The sequence below is a fragment of the Biomphalaria glabrata genome, chromosome 12 (genome assembly GCF_947242115.1).
Source record: "Biomphalaria glabrata chromosome 12, xgBioGlab47.1, whole genome shotgun sequence".
Classification (NCBI taxonomy): Eukaryota; Metazoa; Mollusca; class Gastropoda; family Planorbidae; genus Biomphalaria; species Biomphalaria glabrata.
The window spans coordinates 5654314-5676892 of NC_074722.1; the positions used below are offsets into that span (position 1 = coordinate 5654314).

The 22579-nt window shown below is 39.2% G+C and overlaps 2 protein-coding genes across 6 annotated transcripts in view; one reads left to right on the forward strand and one right to left on the reverse strand.

Moving 5' to 3' along the window:
• Positions 1-16601, reverse strand: part of LOC106080277 (uncharacterized) — a 29850-nt gene extending 13249 nt beyond the window's left edge. The window contains exons 1-2 of one of the 5 annotated variants that reach the window (XM_056005515.1): positions 9156-9298; positions 4125-4317 (exon numbers count right to left, since the gene is read on the reverse strand). In XM_056005515.1, the coding sequence (XP_055861490.1) occupies positions 4125-4169 (45 nt within the window). In that variant the 5' untranslated portion in view covers positions 4170-4317; positions 9156-9298. Of the gene's footprint in view, positions 1-4124; positions 4318-8641; positions 8815-9155; positions 9300-15920 lie in introns of those variants that run through there. The other 4 variants (XM_056005517.1, XM_056005514.1, XM_056005519.1 and 1 more) reach the window with 4 other exon arrangements.
• The window catches only part of LOC106066830 (notchless protein homolog 1-like), a 76989-nt gene that overhangs the window by 52988 nt on the left and 1422 nt on the right, over positions 1-22579 (forward strand). The window contains exons 10-12 of the mRNA XM_056005522.1: positions 19855-19919; positions 20466-20665; positions 21336-21495. Coding sequence (XP_055861497.1) covers positions 19855-19919; positions 20466-20665; positions 21336-21495 — 425 coding nt within the window. The remainder of the gene's footprint in view (positions 1-19854; positions 19920-20465; positions 20666-21335; positions 21496-22579) is intronic.

Here is a 22579-nt window from a genome sequence, read left to right on the forward strand (position 1 = left end):
TGCAGTCCCTCCTTTAGTTCTATACAGTCCCTCCTTTAGTTCTATACAGTCCCTCCTTTAGTTCTATACAGTCCCTCCTTTAGTTCTATACAGTCCCTCCTTTAGTTCTATACAGTCCCTCCTTTAGTTCTATGCAGTCCCTCCTTTAGTTCTATACAGTCCCTCCTTTAGTTCTATACAGTCCCTCCTTTAGTTCTATACAGTCCCTCCTTTAGTTCTATACAGTCCCTCCTTTAGTTCTATACAGTCCCTCCTTTAGTTCTATGCAGTCCCTCCTTTAGTACTATGCAGTCCCTCCTTTAGTTCTATGCAGTCCCTCCTTTAGTTCTATACAGTCTCTCCTTTAGTTCTATACAGTCTCTCCTTTAGTTCTATGCAGTCCCTCCTTTAGTTCTATGCAGTCCCTCCTTTAGTTCTATGCAGTCCCTCCTTTAGTTCTATACAGTCCCTCCTTTAGTTCTATACAGTCCCTCCTTTAGTTCTGTGCAGTCCCTCCTTTAGGCACAAACCAAATGCCCGTCTTACGGATATACACATCTTTCATTTCATCATTAAAACCTCTCTCCACTGGGTAGTGGAGATTAGATTAGGAACTAGTCACGTTAGCACATTGTAATCACAACCCATTTCCGTAAGGATCAATAAAGCAGTCTTAGTCTTAGGTCACCCTTTATTTGCAAGCTATTTAATGTGTGTACAAGTTCCCATTATGTTTTCTTTTAAGCATCAGTCAATATAACAATGACCGTGTTGACCGTAACACAAACCTATTTGTAATCTCGAAACCTAGCTGTTGTTGTTTTTTTTTTCTTTTGATTATCACACTCATTTGGAATGATCCCCACCAAACAGGTGGTTCTTTTTTTTTTAATTGTATTACCCAAATGAGATAAGATTCTAGTAGCCAGGCCTAAGTAATTTTTTTTTTTTTTTTGAAAAGAAAGCTTCAAGAATAGTCATAAAAAAAAGATGAATTTAAAAAAAAAAAAAAAGTTTGCCCTGTAAGATTTTTTTCTTCATTTTCGAAGTCAATGGATCTAGTCTATAGAGTTGCCAAAGAGAATCACAATTTTTTAATGTTCTGCTTCTTTTTATTTGAGAACACTGCATTGTTTTAAAACTTAAAATCTAGTTTGAAGAGAGGTGGGAGGCTTCTTGTTTACTTTAACAGCTCCCAGATTTCAACGGATTACGATAATTAGTTTATTTAGAGTTAAGGGCTTGGCGTTGTAAAGTCTCGATACTTTGTAACTTTCTGTGAAGAATATTAGATCTGGTTTACAGAAAGTGTTTAGATATTTAAAGTGTTTACTAAAGATCTGGTTTAGAGATTTAAAGTGTTTACTAAAGATCTGGTTTAGAGATTTAAAGTGTTTACTAAAGATCTAGATTAGAGATTTAAAGTGTTTACTAAAGATCTGGATTAGAGATATGAAGTGTTTACAAAAGATCTAGATTAGAGATTTAAAGTGTTTACTAAAGATCTAGTTTAAGAGTTTAAATATGATTTTTTTTTCTCAAGATGTTTTCATTTTAAAATAACAGATTTGTGATGTTTATTTAAGATTAAGCTGCCCCCAACCTTTAAAAAAAAAACGCTGTACATTGTGCAATTTTCAAAGAGCCATCGTTCTAGTTTGGAATTTCAATTATCAATTTTTTGTTTAGTTGTACTTCCCAAATAATGGTCGACCCTAGAAGCTCAATCTTTCATTATAGCACTGACACATACACACACAAAAATGCCATTAAAAATTGAAAATTAGATTGACGTCCCCTGAGTGTACATTAATTAGACAATGAAAGGTGAACACTCTTTTGAGTTCTTTCAGTGTTTCACAAGTCTAGTCCTAACTTGGCAGAGAAGTGACAGTCAGATCTTGACTTCACATTCATACATGCCATTGTTTCTTCAGTACTGACATGTAGAGTGACAGAAGTGTTGTTTGTTTTTTTTATTGTTCTTGTAGGACGCGTTTTTTTTATGATCCTATGGCACGCTGGTCCAATCTCTTATGTGAAGGGGATAGTGGCTATCAGGAAGAAAGGTTTTACTTTTTATCCTTGGGAGCTCAGCAAACAACTCAGCTCGAGTCAAATCTCAATTAAACATCTGTACGGACAGATGACAGGCATGTACAGTGTTACAAAATTAAAAGTCAACACCGGGATTGGAACTCGAGCCTCCTAGTTAGGCTGTCAAGCGGTTTGTGCCATTCAGACACACTAGATTTTGTTTTGTTACCAAATTAAAAACAGAAATATTAAGTACATATTTTTCTCAACATTATGTAACAGCGGTATAGCCCCAAAGACAACATGTAGCGCTGGACAAGTGGAAGATGATGTCAGCCAAACGTGGGTCAGTCGTGGTAGAGACACTGGTGACATGCCGGTCATCCGTCCGTACAGATTAGTTGTGCGCCCATTGTCACTGGATGTGTGTGACCAATTGGCCTCCTTTGTTTTGACGCTAAAACTTGTCAAGATAGTTTGGCTTTTTATTTATTTATTTTTTTGTTTCGTTTCTTTGTTTACTCTATCTCCATGGCAACAGTATCCTTGTCGAGAAAGTCTTATTGCCGGAAATTTAAGAGTTAAAAGTTTTGTTTTTTTTGTTGTTTTTTTTTGTAGCTTCTGTGGGCGTCATATGCTGTGCACACTTGTTTCAGAAGTCCAATTTAAAAATAATAATAGCGTTGAAATTGTAGGAAAAGACGTCTTGGTTTACACGTTTCCCAGTAGTTTAATGATACACTCACATGTTTGACCTAATTCAATAGTCACACTCACGAGTTCTTGTTCGAGAAGCTTTTAAAAAGACGTACTTGGTATCATTGTGTTTATTTTGGATTCTTCTAAATAATAATCTCACTGAAATATGTCCGTCATGCGTGAGAATTGGGCCTAACCTACTAGGTATTGGCATTAATTGATGAAATGTGTAGACCCTGTTCTGTTTTTATTGGAGCATGTAGTGGTCATCTATTTATCACATTGATCTAGTGGTCATCTCTTATCAGAAATTTGAAGTGACCCTCTTATCAACACAAACTTGGTTATTTTCTTTCTTATAATGAACTCTCAGTCGTGACTAGTTTTACAAGGCGCCTTGGTTGGATAAAGTCTGTGACGTAGGCCCGCTAACTGATGCGCCATGATTAGACAGGCTGGACGTGAGATGTATTCAAGCTTACAATATGTCTATCTAGATCAATGTCTTCAAGCAAGGACTAGATATATATCAATCTCTTCAAGCATGCACTATGTCTAGATCAGTGTCTTCAAGCATGCACTATGTCTATATCAGGTGTCTTCAAGCATGCACTATGTCTAGATCAGTGTCTTCAAGCAAGGACTAGATATATATCAATCTCTTCAAGCATGCACTATGTCTAGATCAGTGTCTTCAAGCATGCACTATGTCTATATCAGGTGTCTTCAAGCATGCACTATGTCTAGATCAGTGTCTTCAAGCATGCACTATGTCTAGATCAGTGTCTTCAAGCATGCACTATGTCTAGATCAGGTGTCTTCAAGCATGCACTATGTCTAGATCAGTGTCTTCAAGCAAGGACTAGATATATATCAATCTCTTCAAGCATGCACTATGTCTAGATCAGTGTCTTCAAGCATGCACTATGTCTAGATCAGGTGTCTTCAAGCATGCACTATGTCTAGATCAGTGTCTTCAAGCATGCACTATGTCTAGATCAGTGTCTTCAAGCATGCACTATGTCTAGATCAGGTGTCTTCAAGCATGCACTATGTCTAGATCAGTGTCTTCAAGCATGCACTATGTCTAGATCAGTGTCTTCAAGCATGCACTATGTCTAGATCAGGTGTCTTCAAGCATGCACTATGTCTAGATCAGGTGTCTTCAAGCATGCACTATGTCTAGATCAGTGTCTTCAAGCAAGGACCATGTCTAGATCAGTGTCTTCAAGCATGCACTATGTCTAGATCAGTGTCTTCAAGCATGCACTATGTCTAGATCAATGTCTTCAAGCATGCACTATGTCTAGATCAATGTCTTCAAGCATGCACTATGTCTAGATCAATGTCTTCAAGCATGCACTATGTCTAGGTCAAAACAGATACATGGCGGTCCAATGTTTTCTCACCTTTGTTGGAGAAACTTCCAACGTTGATTTGATGACTTTAGTCATGGTGGTGGTGGTTGTGGCTTACTTCCCAGCTAGTAAACAATCCTTGAAGCGAAATATTCAACGCACTTCTCACCAGTTTAACGAATGATTGTTACACCAACAAGAAGCCACTCAATTCATTACATATGGACGCTAGCGCGCGACACACCTGTAGGAAAAGATGATGATGAATGATGGATTGCAGCCACAGGGCAGTGAGAAATAGGTCTTACGTTGAGCACAGGGGCGCGAATCAATTAGAGGCGACTAGCGCATCCACCGTGGGACAGTCAAAACATAAATCTAAATCAGTGGTGCCCAAAGTACGGCCCGCGGGCCAGATCCGGCCCGCGACGTGGTTCTATCAGGCCCGCTGAAACGTCAGCACAAATTGTAGACAATCCCCCCTTTATAAAAAAAAAGGTTGAAATATTTTTACAATGTTAGAGCTCTGATAGGTTTGTAACAAGACCTTTATCATTTTTCGTTTACGAAATGGGACTGTAAATGTAGAATTTACCAAGAAAAGTGAACAGATCTTTGCTATTGAAACATAATAATATGCCAACATATTGGATTAGTAAATAAAATGTGGCTGTTTAAAAAAAACAACCACATGTATAACGGTATTATGAACAAATATGACGGCACTCTTGGTATGAGCCGCAAATAAAAGATGATTGATGGGGAAAGTTATGAAAAAGAGAAAAGAAAATGAGTTGGTGGTAAAACTAGCGACAATGTTGCTCCCATTTGAAGTAGAGAAATGAAGCCACTTTCCGAGGCGGTAAAAAAAGAAAAACTTCCAATGTCTAATCATTAATGTAAGTTTCTAATCAAATAGTTTCAAGTCAAATTCATTTCGTTTTTGTACCTTATCGGTCATGTGGCCCGCGACACGAGTGTCGGAAATATAAATGGCCCGCAGGATGAATAAGGTTGGGCATCACTGATCTAAATTGTCTTCTTTTGTGTGTGTGTGTGTGTGCGATTGGCCAGCGTAGAAAATAGTTAATCCATAAAATGTGCATGTAACTAACTGGGTCACATGCCAGGACATTTAACACACAGTCTGTACCAAAGATGTCTACACATGGACGTGATCAATAAACTCGATTGAACTTACAAGCACACACATACGCATACATGGAGGTTATAACATTGGCTGACAACTTGATCAGCGCTTTCATTGGCCTCTCCTTGATTCCTGAAAGAATGAGTGTTTGTAAATACTGCACACTGCCGGGGTGAATATTTGAAAGCGCGTGTTCGCCAGTGTGTCTTGCGGAACCGATTCAGTCACGCCCCTGCTTCTATGTAGGTCTAGTTTAAACAATGACCTGGTTTGAACAAAGACTATATTCAATAGTTCGACCGACTCTGTGACCAGATGACAGACAGCCTGGCCCGCGTGTTAATTAGATCTTGATCTACTAGCGCTTTATGCTTAATTACTCTAATGGCCTGGACGGACGAACTGGACACATAACCAATGTGCGTAGAAAGAGTAGGTCAGTAAATGTTTACTACAAGTCTAGCTCGAGTTTTGATCCAAAACAAAATGGCCAATCACTCAATGGTGTTAAAGAATCTCAATTTCTGTTTGTTCTCATTGAAAACTTAATTATTTTGAAAACATCAAATCTTACTATTTTTCAGTCACATAGTAGTGTTGTTGTTTACGAAACCTCCGCCCCCACAACACACACACACAAAGGACGGGTGAGCAGCGGTGGGTGCGGCTAGCTAATGGTGTGCCCCCCCCTCCCCCTTATAAATATGACTAGTAAGTGATTTCTTTCTGAAACGTGCCTCCATCATCCATAATTTGAAAACGCCTCTGAGTTTTGGTTGCTAAGACAAGATGTCAGCTTACATAAAGATCTTTATAGGGAGAGTCTAACGTTGCGTTGGAAAAGTGCACCTATTGATTTTCAAGGTCGAAAAACCGAATACCGTTTCTTGAAAACAATGTGTAAACATTCACGCTATCCGCAATGTCATTATGTATAGGTTTCCCTTAAAAAATAAAGAAATCGTGGTTTACACTTTAAGCCAGTTCACATCTGGTAGTAGGTGACCAGACACCGCGCGCCACATTGAACTTTGAACTTAATGCAAATCTAGAGACTAACTTTCACCATGTTAAGAAAAAAGTAAAAAAGTTCAACTTTCAGACCGTGCGGTCCATAGGGCAAATGTAAAGATCGTCTGTTTCTGTGGCCCACCTAGTGTCGGGGTTAGAGCTGGCTGGACTCAGAGGCACCTTAAAGATCCCGAAATTAAAAGTCCCAGTCTTCACCAGATTCGAACTCGGGACCCCTCCGTTTCGGAAGCCAAGCGCTTTATCTCTCAAGTTACTCCTCCTCCTTTCACCATATTTGATTTGGGACGTTTCAACATTCGTGTTGTTGTTTTTTTCAAAGCTTTTATCAACTAACTACGTCTGTCTGTCTGTCTGTCTGTCTGTCTGTCTGTCTGGTACACGTTATTCCTTCCACTTCCCATCCTCGGGTCAAGCTGAAACTTTTCACTATTGTTTTTCTAACAAAACACGAATCGGAAAAAAAATGACTAAACTAGTTAATTAAGTAGTGGTAATTAATTGATTGATAGCGAAAGGGAAAAAAATATACAGTATATAGAAATATGACTATAAATTGGGAGTTCTTCCCTCTTAGATAACCGCTTAATAAAGTTTTTTATTTTGCTTTTTTTGTTGTTGTTGTATATTCACTGCGCGACATACGTTGTAACTTGATCGTTGCTTGATTTTTAGTTGGGTCTGTTATACGGGTCTGGAGCCACTAGCTCACGAAGCTGACATGTCACGCGTGTTCTGCGGCTAGAGGAGTGACGTCACAGCAAGTGACCAAGATGAAGTGGTGTGGATGTGGTCTAGAATTTCACTTATGCCGAGGACACACTTTTTTAATGTGTCAACGCTTGAGATGTACATTTAAAGACATGAACACAAAAGAGATACTTAAAGATGAAAGTCGCGGACTCGAAGAGAGAATTTAAGATGAAAGAGATGTGGATTTGTAGAGAGTGTTTTGCATACCACGTTTTGATACATTTATTCGTTTATATGTAGATCTACTAGCCGGACCCGCGGCCTGAGGGCCTTAGTTTGGGTACAACTGATCTAGTGGATTGGATTTGCAAAATGTTCCTTTCAAAGTTTTTTTTTTTCGCCACGAATGTAAAAGTAGATTGTGAAAAATGGATTTACCCGTTAAGCCGCCCAGCTCTAATGGGTACCTGACTTTAGTTGGGGGAAAGTAAAGGCGGTTGGTCGTTGTGCTGGCCACATGACACCCTGCTCGTTAACAGTTGGCCAAAGAAACAGATGACCTTAACATCATCTGCCCTATAGATCGCAAGGTCTGAAAGGGAAACTTTTGAACTTCTGTACTATTTTTCCGGAAATGAGACGTGAGTCAGTAGTTTGAGAAATTCTTTTGTTTGTATTTTTAGCGTCATCAGACGAAGGGTCTACGCAATATATGGAGTAGATGGGTAGAGGTTCGAATATTAAAAACAATCTATATTGAAGAACTATTGTTTTTGCTTTATTTTTTTTCTTCATTGATAACAAAAAAATGTATAGATGGTGTCATTTGAAGTTTCTTGTTTCACTCTAAGTATTAATATTAGTATTGATATTTAAGTTGGTCCCGATCGGTCGAAAGACGTGAGTCAGTACATCCTGTAACATTATGTTGAGTTTCTATGTAGATCTACAATTTCAACGTTGATCAAAAAAAAAAAATCTTAAGAATCATCAAGTAGGCTGTTATAAGCAGACGACAGTTTAGCAGGCGACCTACTTCCGGTGAATAATTTTCATGAATCACTCATCTGAAGCTCTGTTCGGCAAAGGGTGAGGAGGTGGGGGTACTTGTTAGTATTCACGTGTAGACAGTTGAAATCACTTTGGATAGTGGTGACAATTTAAAAAAAAAACGGATAATTGAAAAAAAAAAGGGGGGGGGTGATCTTTTCAAGTATATTTAATACGATTATTATAACCTAAATATATTTTAGCTAATCGTTGATAGTCATATATCGCCTAGTCCTGTACTTGTAAAGCACAGCATGTCTGAAGTTGAGTTCTTTTAAGTCTGTGTCGTTTTCATTTTGGTTTTCTATTCGTGATTGTGTTACCGTTTGTTTCGTTTCGTTTTTTTTTTAATTCCGAGTTTTGTTTCGAACACATGTCTAGCTCTAGAGCTAGGATCATAGAAACCGATGCTTGGCTGCACAAACATGTCTGTATTTATTTCAAGCTAACCTGTCTTCTTTTTTAATGTCAGGACTAGATAAATATATATGATCCGTGAAACATAATTTTTAATAAATCGTTCATTAACATAATCATTATAAAAGTTGACCTAATTTGTCCTCTTTAATAGCGTTGCCATTTCGTATCGAACCTATGTAATTGCGCGCTAACAAAATGTTAATAGGTGAAAGAATTCGATACTCACGATTCACAATCGATACCACATAAAACTGAAAAGTGGATGCCTATGTGAAGTCGTTATTTTCACCAGTCTCTTGTTGTCTTTAATCTTTTACGACACAAACGATTCTTTCGGAATTCACGATTGTATGAATATTTTTTTTTACTGAATCTGATCGAAATGTAGGTGCGTGAGTTTAACGAGTTACCGTCTGCCGATATCAACAGACGACAATGTGTGCCTCTCATGCTTGTTTCTAAAAATAGTTCCACGGCAGATTGACCACAGCGTCATGTCGTCTTGTTTGTGTTCAAGTCAGAAAGAGATCAAATGAAAACATCAACGACACGCCCTGTTTAACATAAGCTCGTCTGCCACATTTAGTGTGTACCGTTTCTCTCCCTTTGTTTATAACTAAAACATATTTTAGCGGGAAAAAAAACTGTTTAAGAATAAAAAAGAGAGAACATTCTGTATCTTAGGATCAGTCTGTCGTAAGGTAGATGTAGCACTAAAATAGATCTGTATAAAAACTTACTCAACGCACTGTTCTAGCACATCTCCAAGTGAAAGGAATTCAGCACACTGAGAGGAACGAGCCCTTTGTTTCTGAGTTACTCATGGCAGGAAGCAAGAAGAGTAGGCTTAGGAGGACGAGGTTTTTGTTTTGTTTTCGGGGGGTGATGTGTGTGGCCTCGTGCGATCGGATCGAAAAGTGTGTGGGAGAGAGGGAGGGGGTGGGGGAATGTTGTGTGCTTGTAGCTTGGAGGGGGGTCAGGCAGTCTAGGCGGGAGGAGAAGAGTGCACACCAAACGCAGGTGTCACCCAAGAGAAACTTTAACAAGAGAATACAAGAGTACGTGTAAAATTTGATCTGCCGGCTGGAGGGACAGGGGAGATTATCAATAGACATCAATGTCGTCTGCAGATTATTGAGTCTTAAATTTTGAACAAAAGCATGTTAGTATGTTGTTAGTTCACCAGTTGTATTGTTCTGTAAGATGATAACGATTTTTAGCGGGAAAGGAGGAGGTCATGAATTCATCCGATACAGTGAACTAGAATTTCACTTTTCATGATTTATTTGACTTGAATTTGACAATAGTTTATTGCATTAGTTTTATGTGATCTAGCGTTAAACATATACATGAGTACATATACAAAAGACAGACATATCTTTTTTTTTAAAGGCCAGGTCTATAATTGTGTCATGGAACGAGGTGTCCATTCCTTTTAATTGGGTCAGTTTTGTTGGTAAGGAGTCAACATAAGTATTTGTGTCAATGTCAGGACTAGACTGGTTGTGGTCAGTGACACTGGGCTGTCGTCAGAAGTGAGTCATTGACCTAGTTTGGTGCGCGAGCTGAGACGAGACCATTCGCTACAGAAGACCTCAACACTGACCTGCCACGCCGTTAACATGTGGGCAGTTTAGACCAATAGCTCGCTGTCGCCTCGTAAAGACGTTACGACATTGCAGGTCAGTGTTCAGGCCTTCCAAGACGACTGGTCTCGTCTGAGGACAATGCTGGGCGGATATGACGCAATTCTTACAGTCTTGCTATTCGTTCACTCCATTAGCTCGATGGAAGTGCGCGAATCGATAACAAGAATTTGAGACCATCCTTGTGGCATTGACTTTCTTCCTAGAGACCATCCTTGTGGCATTGACTTTCTTCCTAGAGACCATCCTTGTGGCATTGACTTTCTTCCTAGAGACCATCCTTGTGGCACTGACTTTCTTCCTAGAGACCATCCTTGTGGCATTGACTTTCTTCCTAGAGACCATCCTTGTGGCACTGACTTTCTTCCTAGAGACCATCCTTGTGGCATTGACTTTCTTCCTAGAGACCATCCTTGTGGCACTGACTTTCTTCCTAGAGACCATCCTTGTGGCATTGACTTTCTTCCTAGAGATCATCCTTGTGGCATTGACTTTCTTCCTAGAGACCATCCTTGTGGCACTGACTTTCTTCCTAGAGACCATCCTTGTGGCATTGACTTTCTTCCTAGAGATCATCCTTGTGGCATTGACTTTCTTCCTAGAGACCATCCTTGTGGCATTGACTTTCTTCCTAGAGACCATCCTTGTGGCACTGACTTTCTTCCTAGAGACCATCCTTGTGGCATTGACATTCTTCCTAGAGACCATCCTTGTGGCATTGACTTTCTTCCTAGAGATCATCCTTGTGGCATTGACTTTCTTCCTAGAGACCATCCTTGTGGCATTGACTTTCTTCCTAGAGACCATCCTTGTGGCATTGACTTTCTTCCTAGAGACCATCCTTGTGGCATTGACTTTCTTCCTAGAGACCATCCTTGTGGCATTGACTTTCTTCCTAGAGACCATCCTTGTGGCATTGACTTTCTTCCTAGAGACCATCCTTGTGGCATTGACTTTCTTCCTAGAGACCATCCTTGTGGCATTGACTTTCTTCCTAGAGACCATCCTTGTGGCATTGACTTTCTTCCTAAGTAGCATGATAGCAAAGTTACGAACCAGAATCTGTACAATACTTGATATCAGGCACTGTGTGAACTGGATGGTTGCCTGGTCGTGTCAAGCTTCGGACAGACGTAACCATACTCCCAGGTTCGAATCCTGCCTGTCGTCATATTTTGGCGTCTTGCCGGAGGTTGGACTAGAACAAAGTTCTCTTTTCTGTATGGACGTCCTAAACTTAGACAACAAAGATGGCCGCTCAATTTGTCATGAGTGCATCCATAATGATGATATACCCTTCTATCTAAATGAACTGATCACTTCATATGCACCACCCCCAGAGGTCCCTGCGCTCTTTCATTTCATCTCATTCATTTATGACGCACTTGATACACGAACCAAAGGTTTGGACTTCGCTCCCCATTGAGCTCAGACTTGCTTCATTGCGATCAAGATATTAAAAACTATTTTTTTTTCGATTAGTTGGTCTTATAGGCTCTGTTTTTAATGTAGTCCTTATCCGCTTTTATCCGATAGTATGTTTATTCACAGAGCTTTATTAATTTGTTATTATTATTATTATTAAACGATCGAAACTTTTTGGTGACCATTGATCGCGTGACAGTCTGCCTAGCTCTGTATCTCTAGAAACTACTGAAGTTACTTCTGTCTATCACGAAGTATTAGGACATTAACTCCCTTGATCCCACGGCTTCTTGCACGTTCTTTAAACAAAATCTCCATCTTGGATCCAACTCTATAAACAAAAGTAAAGAATAAATAACAACCTTCTCTACAGCCCTGTGAATTGTGTGACTAGAATTTACATTATTCTACCATCTCTATTTCTCTTCTCTTCGATTCATTTATTGTTTGTTTTGTTTTGTTTTCCCCTTTGAATAAAAACCCAGAATTCGTGTTAGGGTCAAAGATAAAAACTTGTCACCAAAAGACGTTACTGTATTTGGGGTAGTAACAAAACTATAAGGCATGGTCTTCGATTCCGAAGATTAAAGATGAGTGTAGTAGATCACCTGACCACGCGAACCCAGTTGAGCTTCGGACATTTTGTCACCAGAGAGGGGAAACAAATGCAACATTTATTTATGTTTAATAAATAAATAAATTTATATTGCGATTGGATGAAAAACTTTTTTTTTTTCACTTATGATTTGGCAGCGGCTTAGCTAGGATGGGGAAGGGAGGGTCCAAATTTGAAAATCCCCCGCCCCCCCCCCTAAATGAGTGTCCAAAATTTGTTTTTACATTAAATATAACGCCATTATCTCATGTCAAAATGCATGGGGCGCTAAAGAGGTCAGGCCCCAGGGGCCCCGAAATCCATAGCTACGCTTAAAGGCACATTCCTCGTCCCATATGCTAGGACAAATTTTTACAAATACTCCTTCTTCCCTAGTGCTATTAGGGCATGAAATGGGCTGCCTGAGCTAGCCAGTAAAACCAGTGACTTGGCAGAATTTAAGTCATTGGTTAACATGCATGACTAAATGCATGACGCGTAGGACGTAATCATCTTCTTTTTTGAAGTAACGTCTGTATTATATAAGATAAGATACGCCATTGTTATTGGACTTGCATTTCTCATTGATTTTTTTGTTTACACTCGATTTCATTTTATATTGAAAACTTTCCCCCTGTGAAGCTGAAATGGTAAAATAAGGCCTATGTTTAAAATAACTTATAATGTATCATGACTTACTTCGGGGAAAAAAAAAGAAATTGTCATTAATGTTTCTGATTATATTAATTAAGACTTCCATCTAACGAGCACACTTGTATTACGCTGCCCTCTCTAGTCACGTGGCTGGATGACCTCACATCCACCCAATGAACTTTGACTTCCTGTGATCGATGTGACGGCGTCGTGTCGAACTGTAACGGGATGCCTTGTCACTATGACGACCGCGTCTTCCTTTGTCCCGTGTTACCTACTCTGCTACTGCCGCCGTGTGCTCTCGAAGATCAGATGTCACAATTATGATACTAGCTACACACTACCTTTTTTTTTTTTACATACTTTATCGCAGGCATTCCTCAAAGAATTAAATAAAGGCAAATTAAGATTTAGTTTTGTGTTCAACGCCGGCCGAAAGTTGCCTTGACACCCCCCCCCCCCCCAGGTTTTATTAGTATTATTATTGCGTAGATTTCTGAAGTCCACCTAACTCTAATGGGTACCTGGCTTTACTTGGGGAAAGTAAAGGCGGTTGGTCGTTGTGCTGGCCACATGACACCCTGCTCGTTAACCGTTGGCCAAAGAAACAGATGACCTTAGGCCTTAACATCATCAGCCCAATAGATCGTACTATCTGAAAGGGGGAACTTTACTTTTTAAAAAATCTATTTCTGAAGGAAGTCAGTTCAAGCTTACGTGAGATTAACTTATTTCTAATTTGCTTGCAACTACTGACCAAGGTGGCTAGGCTGTTCATTAAGTTGTTTTTGTTAATGTTTTCCGCCTGATCTTAATTTTACGGTTCACTGCTTTTGGTCAATAACAAAGTGAACTTCCTGTTTTCCAAATCCAATAGAAACGCAGTTATTTGCCCCTTTTCTTTTCGTCTTCATTACATTGACTGCTGAAACAGTGAGTCTCAAAGTGACTCTGCTGACTGCTACAACAGTGAGACTTAAAGTGACCTGCTTACTGCTACAACAGTGAGTCTCAAAGTGACTCTGCTTACTGCTACAACAGTGAGTCTCAAAGTGACTCTGCTGACTGTTACAACAGTGAGTCTCATGTGCTAGAGTACTGTTGTTTCAAACCTAAAAGAATCATTATTTGAAATCAAATCCAGTCGAAAGAATGGGTTTAAATTTGAACATTTGAGAAGCATTTATTCTTAATCGCCTCCCAAAGTCTTACAGACGGACATTGTTATGATTAACTATAGGGGCGCATATAGTGTGTTTGTTGGTTTGGGGTGAGGGAGGTATTATGTTTTAGTCTTTTGTAGTACAAGTGGCTACCTCAGTGAACTAGATCGACGACTCAAACAAAAAAAATGAAGTTCTTTGTGTGAGGGAATCAAATATAACAAATGACATTTACACTGTCGCTTGCCCTGTTAGCATAAGGGGAGACTATCGATTTATGTACATTTCCTCTAACGCGTCCACGCAGTTCTTCTCTCCCTTAGTTCTACCCTGTGTTTCAGTTCTATATAGGCCAGTTCACTAATAGGCTTACCGGTACATAGCAAGATTAGGATTTGGGCCCCGAGGGGGGGGGGGGTAAACAGAAAAGTTAATAATATTTTTCATTGTTGTTGTTGTTTGTTTGTTGTTAATGTTAAATATTATGTAATAACAAAAGAAAAAACAACTGAAACTGAAAACTTCGCCGTTGCGGATCGTCACCAGAGAATGCCGACCATATCCTTCAAAGCATATCCTTCAAAGCTGCGTACTTTATCGAGAGGCCCGAACAAGACACTAGCCTCAAGAACATCTTTATAGAAGAAAAACTCTCTGTAGCGCTGCCTGACTGGAAACTAGTGTTGAGTTCATCTCAGATATTGGACTTCAAGTTGATCTGAATCCTCCAGAATAGTCACGAGAAGGTAAAAGTGGCAATAAAAAAAATTGGTGCGAAAAGAAACGAAATTATTTATTTTTTTAAAATTTCAATGTGTATATATGTGTATATAAATTATGTATGTGTCTGTGTGTTGGATACCAAAAGAAGACTTCTTGTTGAAAACAGGCGCAGAAGACGAAATGAAAACTTAAATAGACCCCCAGCGGACAACGGTAAAGCGTTTGGCTTTCGAACCGGGGTCCCGGGCTCGAATCCCGGTGACGACTGGGATTTTTAATTTCGGGCTCTGTGGGCGCCTGTGAGTTCCCTATTACGTACCTAACATTAGTTAGGGAAAAGTAAAGGCGGTTGTTCGTTGTGCTGGCCACATGACACCCTCGTAATCCGTAGGCCACAGAAACAGATGACCTTTAAATTATCTGTCCTATACAAGGTCTGAAAGGGGAACCACACTTCAGCGGACAACGGCTTTGCCTGCATCAGTTGTGGAAGAAAAATATGTAGGTCGCAACTGGGTTTGCGTAGTCACGTGAAACACTGCACTCATCCTTAATCTTCGGAACCGAAGACATAGCCATACTAGATTATATATATATGTCTACATTAAACGTTTCTAAATAAAGTGCAAAGGTGTGAAGCAACACCTGCTTATTAACAAATCAAGTAGATGTTGGTGGAATAATTTTTGTGTCTGTTGCTATGACGTCATTATGTACTTTTGTTCTCGTATCATATTGAATTTCAAATATTTAAAAAAACAAAAATCGTCAAGATGTCCTCGGTGTGTGCTGTAAGCGTACTTTTAATCCTAAGAAGAAAAACAAACAACTCAGTTCTAATAATAGATCCCGTTTCCAGCCGGGTAAATGATTTATTATCTAGTACCCGCGCTCTGGGCTGTATCATTTCTTTCTATGGTCATAGTGTACACATGAGGTCATTTCTTTCTACGGCCATAATGTACACATGAGGTCATTTCTTTCTACGGCCATAGTGTACACATGAGGTCATTTCTTTCTACGGCCATAGTGTACACATGAGGTCATTTCTTTCTACGGTCATAGTGTACACATGAGGTCATTTCTTTCTACGGCCATAGTGTACACATGAGGTCATTTCTTTCTACGGCCATAGTGTACACATGAGGTCATTTCTTTCTACGGCCATAGTGTACACATGAGGTCATTTCTTTCTACGGCCATAGTGTACACATGAGGTCATTTCTTTCTACGGTCATAGTGTACACATGAGGTCATTTCTTTCTACGGTCATAGTGTACACATGAGGTCATTTCTTACCTTGGGTTTATCAGTCGTCTTTTCCTTTGACTTGTCGTCTTTGTGTTGCTCTGTTTTCTCGGGCTCACCTTCCTTTGCTGCTTTCGATTGGGCCTCCTCGCCTCTCTTCGGCAGACTTCCCTGGGTTGGCTTGACCCCGCTCTCCAGGTCACCGTCGTCTGCTTGTTTGGTCTCGTTCGGACCGCCATAGCTGGACACTCGTACGTTCTTGAGGGCCATGATTGCCGCCTGTATCTTTTGTGTCCTCTGTGCCCGATCCTGGAAAATGGCGTACGAAAAAAACTATTCCAAGTGAGTATCTTTAATCCTTCTGTGAGACACTAAATCTATTTGTCCAGGAATATTTCATCCGAATCAAAGAAATATATTTCGCGTTAATCTTAAAAGTGTACATTAAAAAAATATTTTAATTTCCAAGCTACGATTTTAAAAGATGGAATCGTGCACCAAAGATGTAACTCAACTTTGGAAATTTCAAAAAATATGCACAATTACAAACTGGCAACTTGTGGTCTAGATTGTGTGAAGTCTTTGAATCACTAAATTAAAGGAAATATCCTGGCCCCTAAAAAAACAACTGATCATTGAGTCCTAAATACAGAGACACTTAAGAATTGTCTGAAGACTTTCTTCTTGACGACCGTGTGTGCAAGAGATGGTCCAGGACTCCAGTGTACTAAGGTTTCTGTGGAGATTTGTGTTTTTGTTTGATTTGGGGGCCTTATCACGTGATCTGCGAGGGCACACACACACACACACACAACCTAAGGGTATTAAATCATTGGGGGTCTGTCTTATCAGAAGTCGCTCCAGTTTTCTGGCCTGGATCTTTTCGCGTGAAAGTTGATAAACCACAACATTTGGCAACTGTATATCGTTAATATGTGTGTGTGTTTGGGATAAAATGTTGGCAGTTTTAATTCAACTTGTTGCGTTCAATAATACTCAGATGACAGAAATATACCGTCAAGGTCGCTCGAAATCTATGTTTGAAATTTTTAGTTTAGTTTTGTCAATAGAAACGCAGATAAGACATAGGATCAACATTTGTTGTGCCAATAGCCTACACCTGACTGGGGAAATGCTAGCTCCTCGTGGCTTGGGGGCGTGAGTATCTCATGCAACGAGTCATTGAAGGCAGCTTTCAACAAAGAACAAAATGAAATTAAAAAAAAAAGAACTAAAGGAAATTTCAAAAAACAGAACAAAATGAAATTAAAAAAAAATAACTAAAGGAAATTACAAAAAACAGAACAAAATGAAATAATAAAAAAAAAACAACAAAGAACAAAATGAAATAATAAAAAAAAACAAAGAACAATATGAAATTATTTAAAAAAAAACAAAGCACAAAATAAAATTTAAAAAAAAAACACAAAGAACAAAATTAAATTTAAAAGAAAAAAAAAGTAGGCAGCAGAGCAACAGACCCAGCCTCCTCGTGCCTTGTCTGAGGCTTTTCCAAGTCCTCTCCACAGCCATCTTCGAGTTGAAGGGAGTGTGCTCACCTTCGGCCACAAAGGAGTTCTAGTGTAGATAGCGTTAAGGCTATTACTGTTTGTATTTACAACTGTCTGTGTTCTAATGTAGATAGCGTTAAGGCTATTACTGTTTGTATTTACAACTGTCTGTGTTCTAGTGTAGATAGCGTTAAGGCTATTACTGTTTGTATTTACAACTGTCTGTGTTCTAGTGTAGATAGCGTTAAGGCTATTACTGTTTGTATTTACAATTGTCTGTGTGATGCACTTCAGACCATCAGTTCTGATATTGAAGGTCGATGTCACGAAGATAACGAAGGCGTTGTGTGGTTAGCACAATGCCCAACGTTTTTCTACCCACGCTATGGATGAATCAAACCTGTTTCACTTGAGTGATGTGTGGCCAACACAACGACATGCTGTGCATTCATACAATCTGGGTACTCAGGGGGAATACACCTGGTTCCAATCACAGCTTTGTATGCAAACTTGGAACCATTTGGTTCTTAAGTACTTTGAACCGCTGCTGGCAATGGCCTTGATGACTGGCTTACCTTGACCTTGGCCAATGAATCGTCTGATTGCCTTGGGGCGTGAACGTTTGAAGAAATTTTACCGAAATCATGCTTACATCATGGCTTCTATTAGACCTTATCTCATCCCCCCCCCACTTCTCTCTCTCTCTCTCTCTTTCTCTCTCTCTCTCTCTCCCATCGCTAAAGGGATGGCGGCAAAAATAAGAGCCGAAAATAACAATGATCAGTTTTATGAAAGAATCAAATAAAATAAACAAAGGTCTCAGTGTTTGTCTTCCGGTCACGTGGTACATATCGATGTTGCTTCAAGTTGTTTTGATTCCTTTCTCCCCAAGGCATGTTTTTTGTTTTGTCTGTTGCTTGTATTATTGGAGTGACGTCATTGCTGCTGTCTTTGGTCAAAAACTGTAGTCTGCCGTATTTACATTGGTTGAAGTGGCGCCTAATTCATTCTGTGCTTTGAGCTGACATAACTTGTCGATATCAGGCAACACTTGTACCAAAACTGTCTTTGTATGTGTGCTTATCTCCCCTTGTGGTAAGGGTCAAAGATTTAACCAATATATTACAAAGCTTGTATCAACTCACTAACTGTGTCCTACAGTTTTTTGATCTAACGAAACATGAATCAATTTTTTTTTTAAATAATTACTGGTACGGGCGAGGGGGCTGAGCAGTAAAGCGCTTGGCTTTCTAACCGGGGTTGCGGGTTCGAATCCCAGTCTTCGAAGACTGGGATTTTTAATTTCGGGATCTTTTGGCACCTCCACTCTATTGGGTACCTGGCATTAGTTGGGGAAAAGTAAAGGCGGTTGGTCGTTGTGCTGGCCCCATTGACACCCCCAGAAACGGATCATCTGCCCGCCTAGAGACCTTAAGGTCTGAAAAGGAAAATTTACTTTTACACTTTTACTTTTTATTATTTAATTGAATATTGATTAAGGGTAATAAATCTTACAGTAGTGATACATGGCTATAAATGTACGATTCTTCCCTTTAGATAACCCTTTATTTTAAAAAGAAAGTCTATTTTATATTTTGACTGTTTTTATACTTTGTGTTCAGTTATGATATACAGTGAATCAAAGTTTATATAAGTATATTTAATCATTGTAATGTCGATGAAGGTGAATGAAACAAAAATGGGGGGGGGGGGGGAACAACTGGAGCCCGACTGTCTCTTCACTTTATTTTAGTCCTTGTGTACAGCTACAAGTGAGACAGACCCAGGCTTGATATAAATCATGGTTTTACACTTTAATAGGTTTCTTTTACTGAAATCGACTTTTTCATTATTAAATTTTGTATTGAATCTTTTTTTTTTTAAATAGTGTCTGTTGAGTTTATCTTCCACAGAGTTAGTTCCCCTATATACCTAGACGATATGCTGGCAACACAAAGCCATCTACAATTCAGATCGGTTAAAATTGAAGTCAGCAAGGCAGCATTATAGGAAACAAAATATTACGTAATAAATAAGAGGCCCGTTGCTATATTCAGTAAGCGGAGTTTAAAACCTGCAACATTGACGTCGTCGCAGTAGAAACTCAACTCTATACTTCTGGACTAAATCGGTTGACATCATTCTTTCATTGGTATTATGTAGTAACGGGGGGGGGGGGGGTAGGGCTTCTCTATGAATTGGAAAATCACGTATCAATCTACCCACATTTTTTTTTCAAATGAAATATGTGTTCGTACCAAAAGAAAAAAAAGTCACGTCTGCTAAAGTTGAAAACTAAATAGGAAGTTGGCCACATCCACGACTCAAACATTGCCATTTAATGGGAGGATCCCGTTCGCTGTCTTGCCCTGAATGTTTAAGCACATTGCTGTTGTTTTGTTGGTTTTTCTTGTGGTCATTACCTCCCTTGTGTGACCTCTTCTATATTTTTCTTTTTTCCTATTTATTTCCAGCTGAAGAGTTGTCCAGAAAAGCAAAAGAACGTTATCTGTCCACATTGGCCATAGGCGGAGCTCAGGTAGGGTGAGGCAGGTCTGGGTGATGGGTATAGTTCTATGTTTGAGTTTCTTCCTTTCTGGGTTAAAGTTCGAAAAATATTATAATGCCTACAAGTTCTCCTTTTTCTCTGATTAGAGCATGGAATGGGTTGCCTGAATCAGCCAGGAACACCAACAACTTAAAGTAAATTAAAGTTCCCCTTTCAGACCTTGCGATCTATAGGACAGATGATGTAAATTTCATCTGTTTCTGTGGCTTATGGTTAACGAGGGTGTCATGTGGCCAGCACTACGACCAAACCGCCTTTACTTTTTCCAAACTTATGTCAAGTACCCATTAGAGCTTGGTGGAAGCAGGCGTCAAAGATCCCAAAATAAAAAATCCCAGTTTTTACCAGGGTTTGAGCAAGGGACCTCCGGTTTGGGAGCCAGGCGCTGTACCGGTTAGCCATGACGGCTCCAACGACTTAGCTGAGTTAAGTCAACAATTAACATGATTGTAACATGAATGACAGATGATAGATTTGTCTAGCGCTATGTCCATCATCTATTATTTACATTGACAGGGAGGGATGGAGAGACTCGTTTCCGGTTCCGATGATGCCACCATGTTCCTATGGAAACCTGAAGACAGCAAGAAGCCTGTGGCCAGGATGACTGGCCACCAAAAACCAGTGAATGAGGTCAAGTTCTCACCAGACACCAGGCTCATCGCCTCAGCATCTTTTGACAAGTTTGTGAAATTATGGGATGGATTCACTGGAGCGTAAGTGATAAGAACAAATAAAAGATAAAGTTTTTTTACAAAGCTTATATCTACTCACTCTGTCTGTTTAGTACAATTTTATGTACTCATAATTTCTCCCACACCCATTCTCCAATCTAGCTGAAACTTAACACAATTATTTGTTGTACCTAACAAAACATAAATCAATAAAAAAAAAATAAGTAGTTAATTAATTATTTGTTATTAATTATTTTATTTGGTATTGAAAAAGAGAAATAAATGCTACTTATTGAGTTGCTGTACAAGGAGTTATTTTCCTCATTACATTTTGTACACGATTCTCTGATCGCGTTGACATTTTGCACAATTATTCAATGTCGATGACAATATATGAATCAATAATAAAAATTAGCCATTAGCTAATCGATTTTTGGTAATTAATTAATTTTGTCTTCTTTAGAAGTAAGAAGAAAGAGAGCTTATTTATGCAGTATTGAGATATTAAGTGATTTTGTGGTTCTTCCCCCCCCCCTCCCTCCCCTTAAAAAAGCTTTTATTTAAAAAAATTGAATCTTTATTTTTGCTTGTTTTTTTTTTTTTTCTTATTCAACAAAATGTTAAGAAATTTTTTTTAAAGTTTTTACATGAACTGAAGGGAAAGTCCCTAAATTATTTTAGAATCAGATGTCATAGTTCATGTTCTCTTCAGGTTTGTGGCCACTCTGAGGGGTCATGTGAACATGGTGTACCAGGTCTCCTGGTCAGCAGACAGTCGGTTGTTGGTCAGTGGCAGCAAGGACTCAACTTTGAAAGTGTGGAAAGTGCAAGACAAAAGTCTTCTAGGTGACCTCCCTGGACATGCTGATGAGGTAATGGTGTCCCTTTGTAATAGTTCTGTGAGTTGAGTCGAAGATTCTGGAAAGTCCCCTCCATCTGTCTGTTTGAACTCACTCTTTACATGCCTAATACAGTGGCTCACATCCCAAGACGCTCGGGTCAGAGGCGAAGCTGAAGGCTGATCACACTGGAGAAATTCTCTCATATTCCTTCTCTGTACAGCAACCATGCAAGTGTCGCCATAAAGGACCCCTTGATGAATGGTGTAGATCAGTGATGCCCAAAATGCGGTCTGGCCAGCGACATGATTTTATCTGGCCCGCCAAAACATCGGCACAAAGTGTAGAAATCCCCTCCCACCCCCCCAAAAAAAAAAACAACAAAGGTTGAAAAAATGTATCTTTACCTACATTGGGGCCCTCACTTTTTCTCTGATGGATTGGTATAATCATCTTTAGCATTTGTGTGTTTATGGAAAAAAAAAATGGGACTCTGAATGTGGAATCCACCACGAAAAGTGAATCTATATTTACTTTTTTTTTTATTTATTGAACATGATAATAGGCCATTATATTTATTTGATAAAGAACGTGTGGCTGTTTAATTAAACAACAACATAAAAACGGAAAAAATATAAAATAAATATGGCGGCACTCTTGGTTTGAATAGCAAATAAAAGATTGTCTGGAGATTGGAGGATCGATGGTAATATTTACTAACTAGAGACCACAAAATGAGTCGGTGGTAAAGCTACCCACACTGTTGCTCACATTTTAAGTAGAGAAATGAAGCTATTTTCTGACTCATAAAAAAATATAATTGTCAAATAACCTATTAATTAAGTATAAAATTCAGAAGTTTCTACCAAAATAGTTTCAGAACAATTTGTTTGTTTGTAAAATGTTTTACATGTTTCAGATGTTCCTTCAAAGTTGAAGATAATTACTTCCTAGTCCAAACCTCCCGCAGGACGACGGGGGATGGGAGTGGGCAGGGTTTGAACCCTGGACCATCGATAAATCTGAACAACAGTCCAGCGTGCAAACCGCACGACCAGGCAGCCATCCATTTTATTTTGTGTTTGTAACTTTTCGGTCATGTGGCCCTCGAGACGAG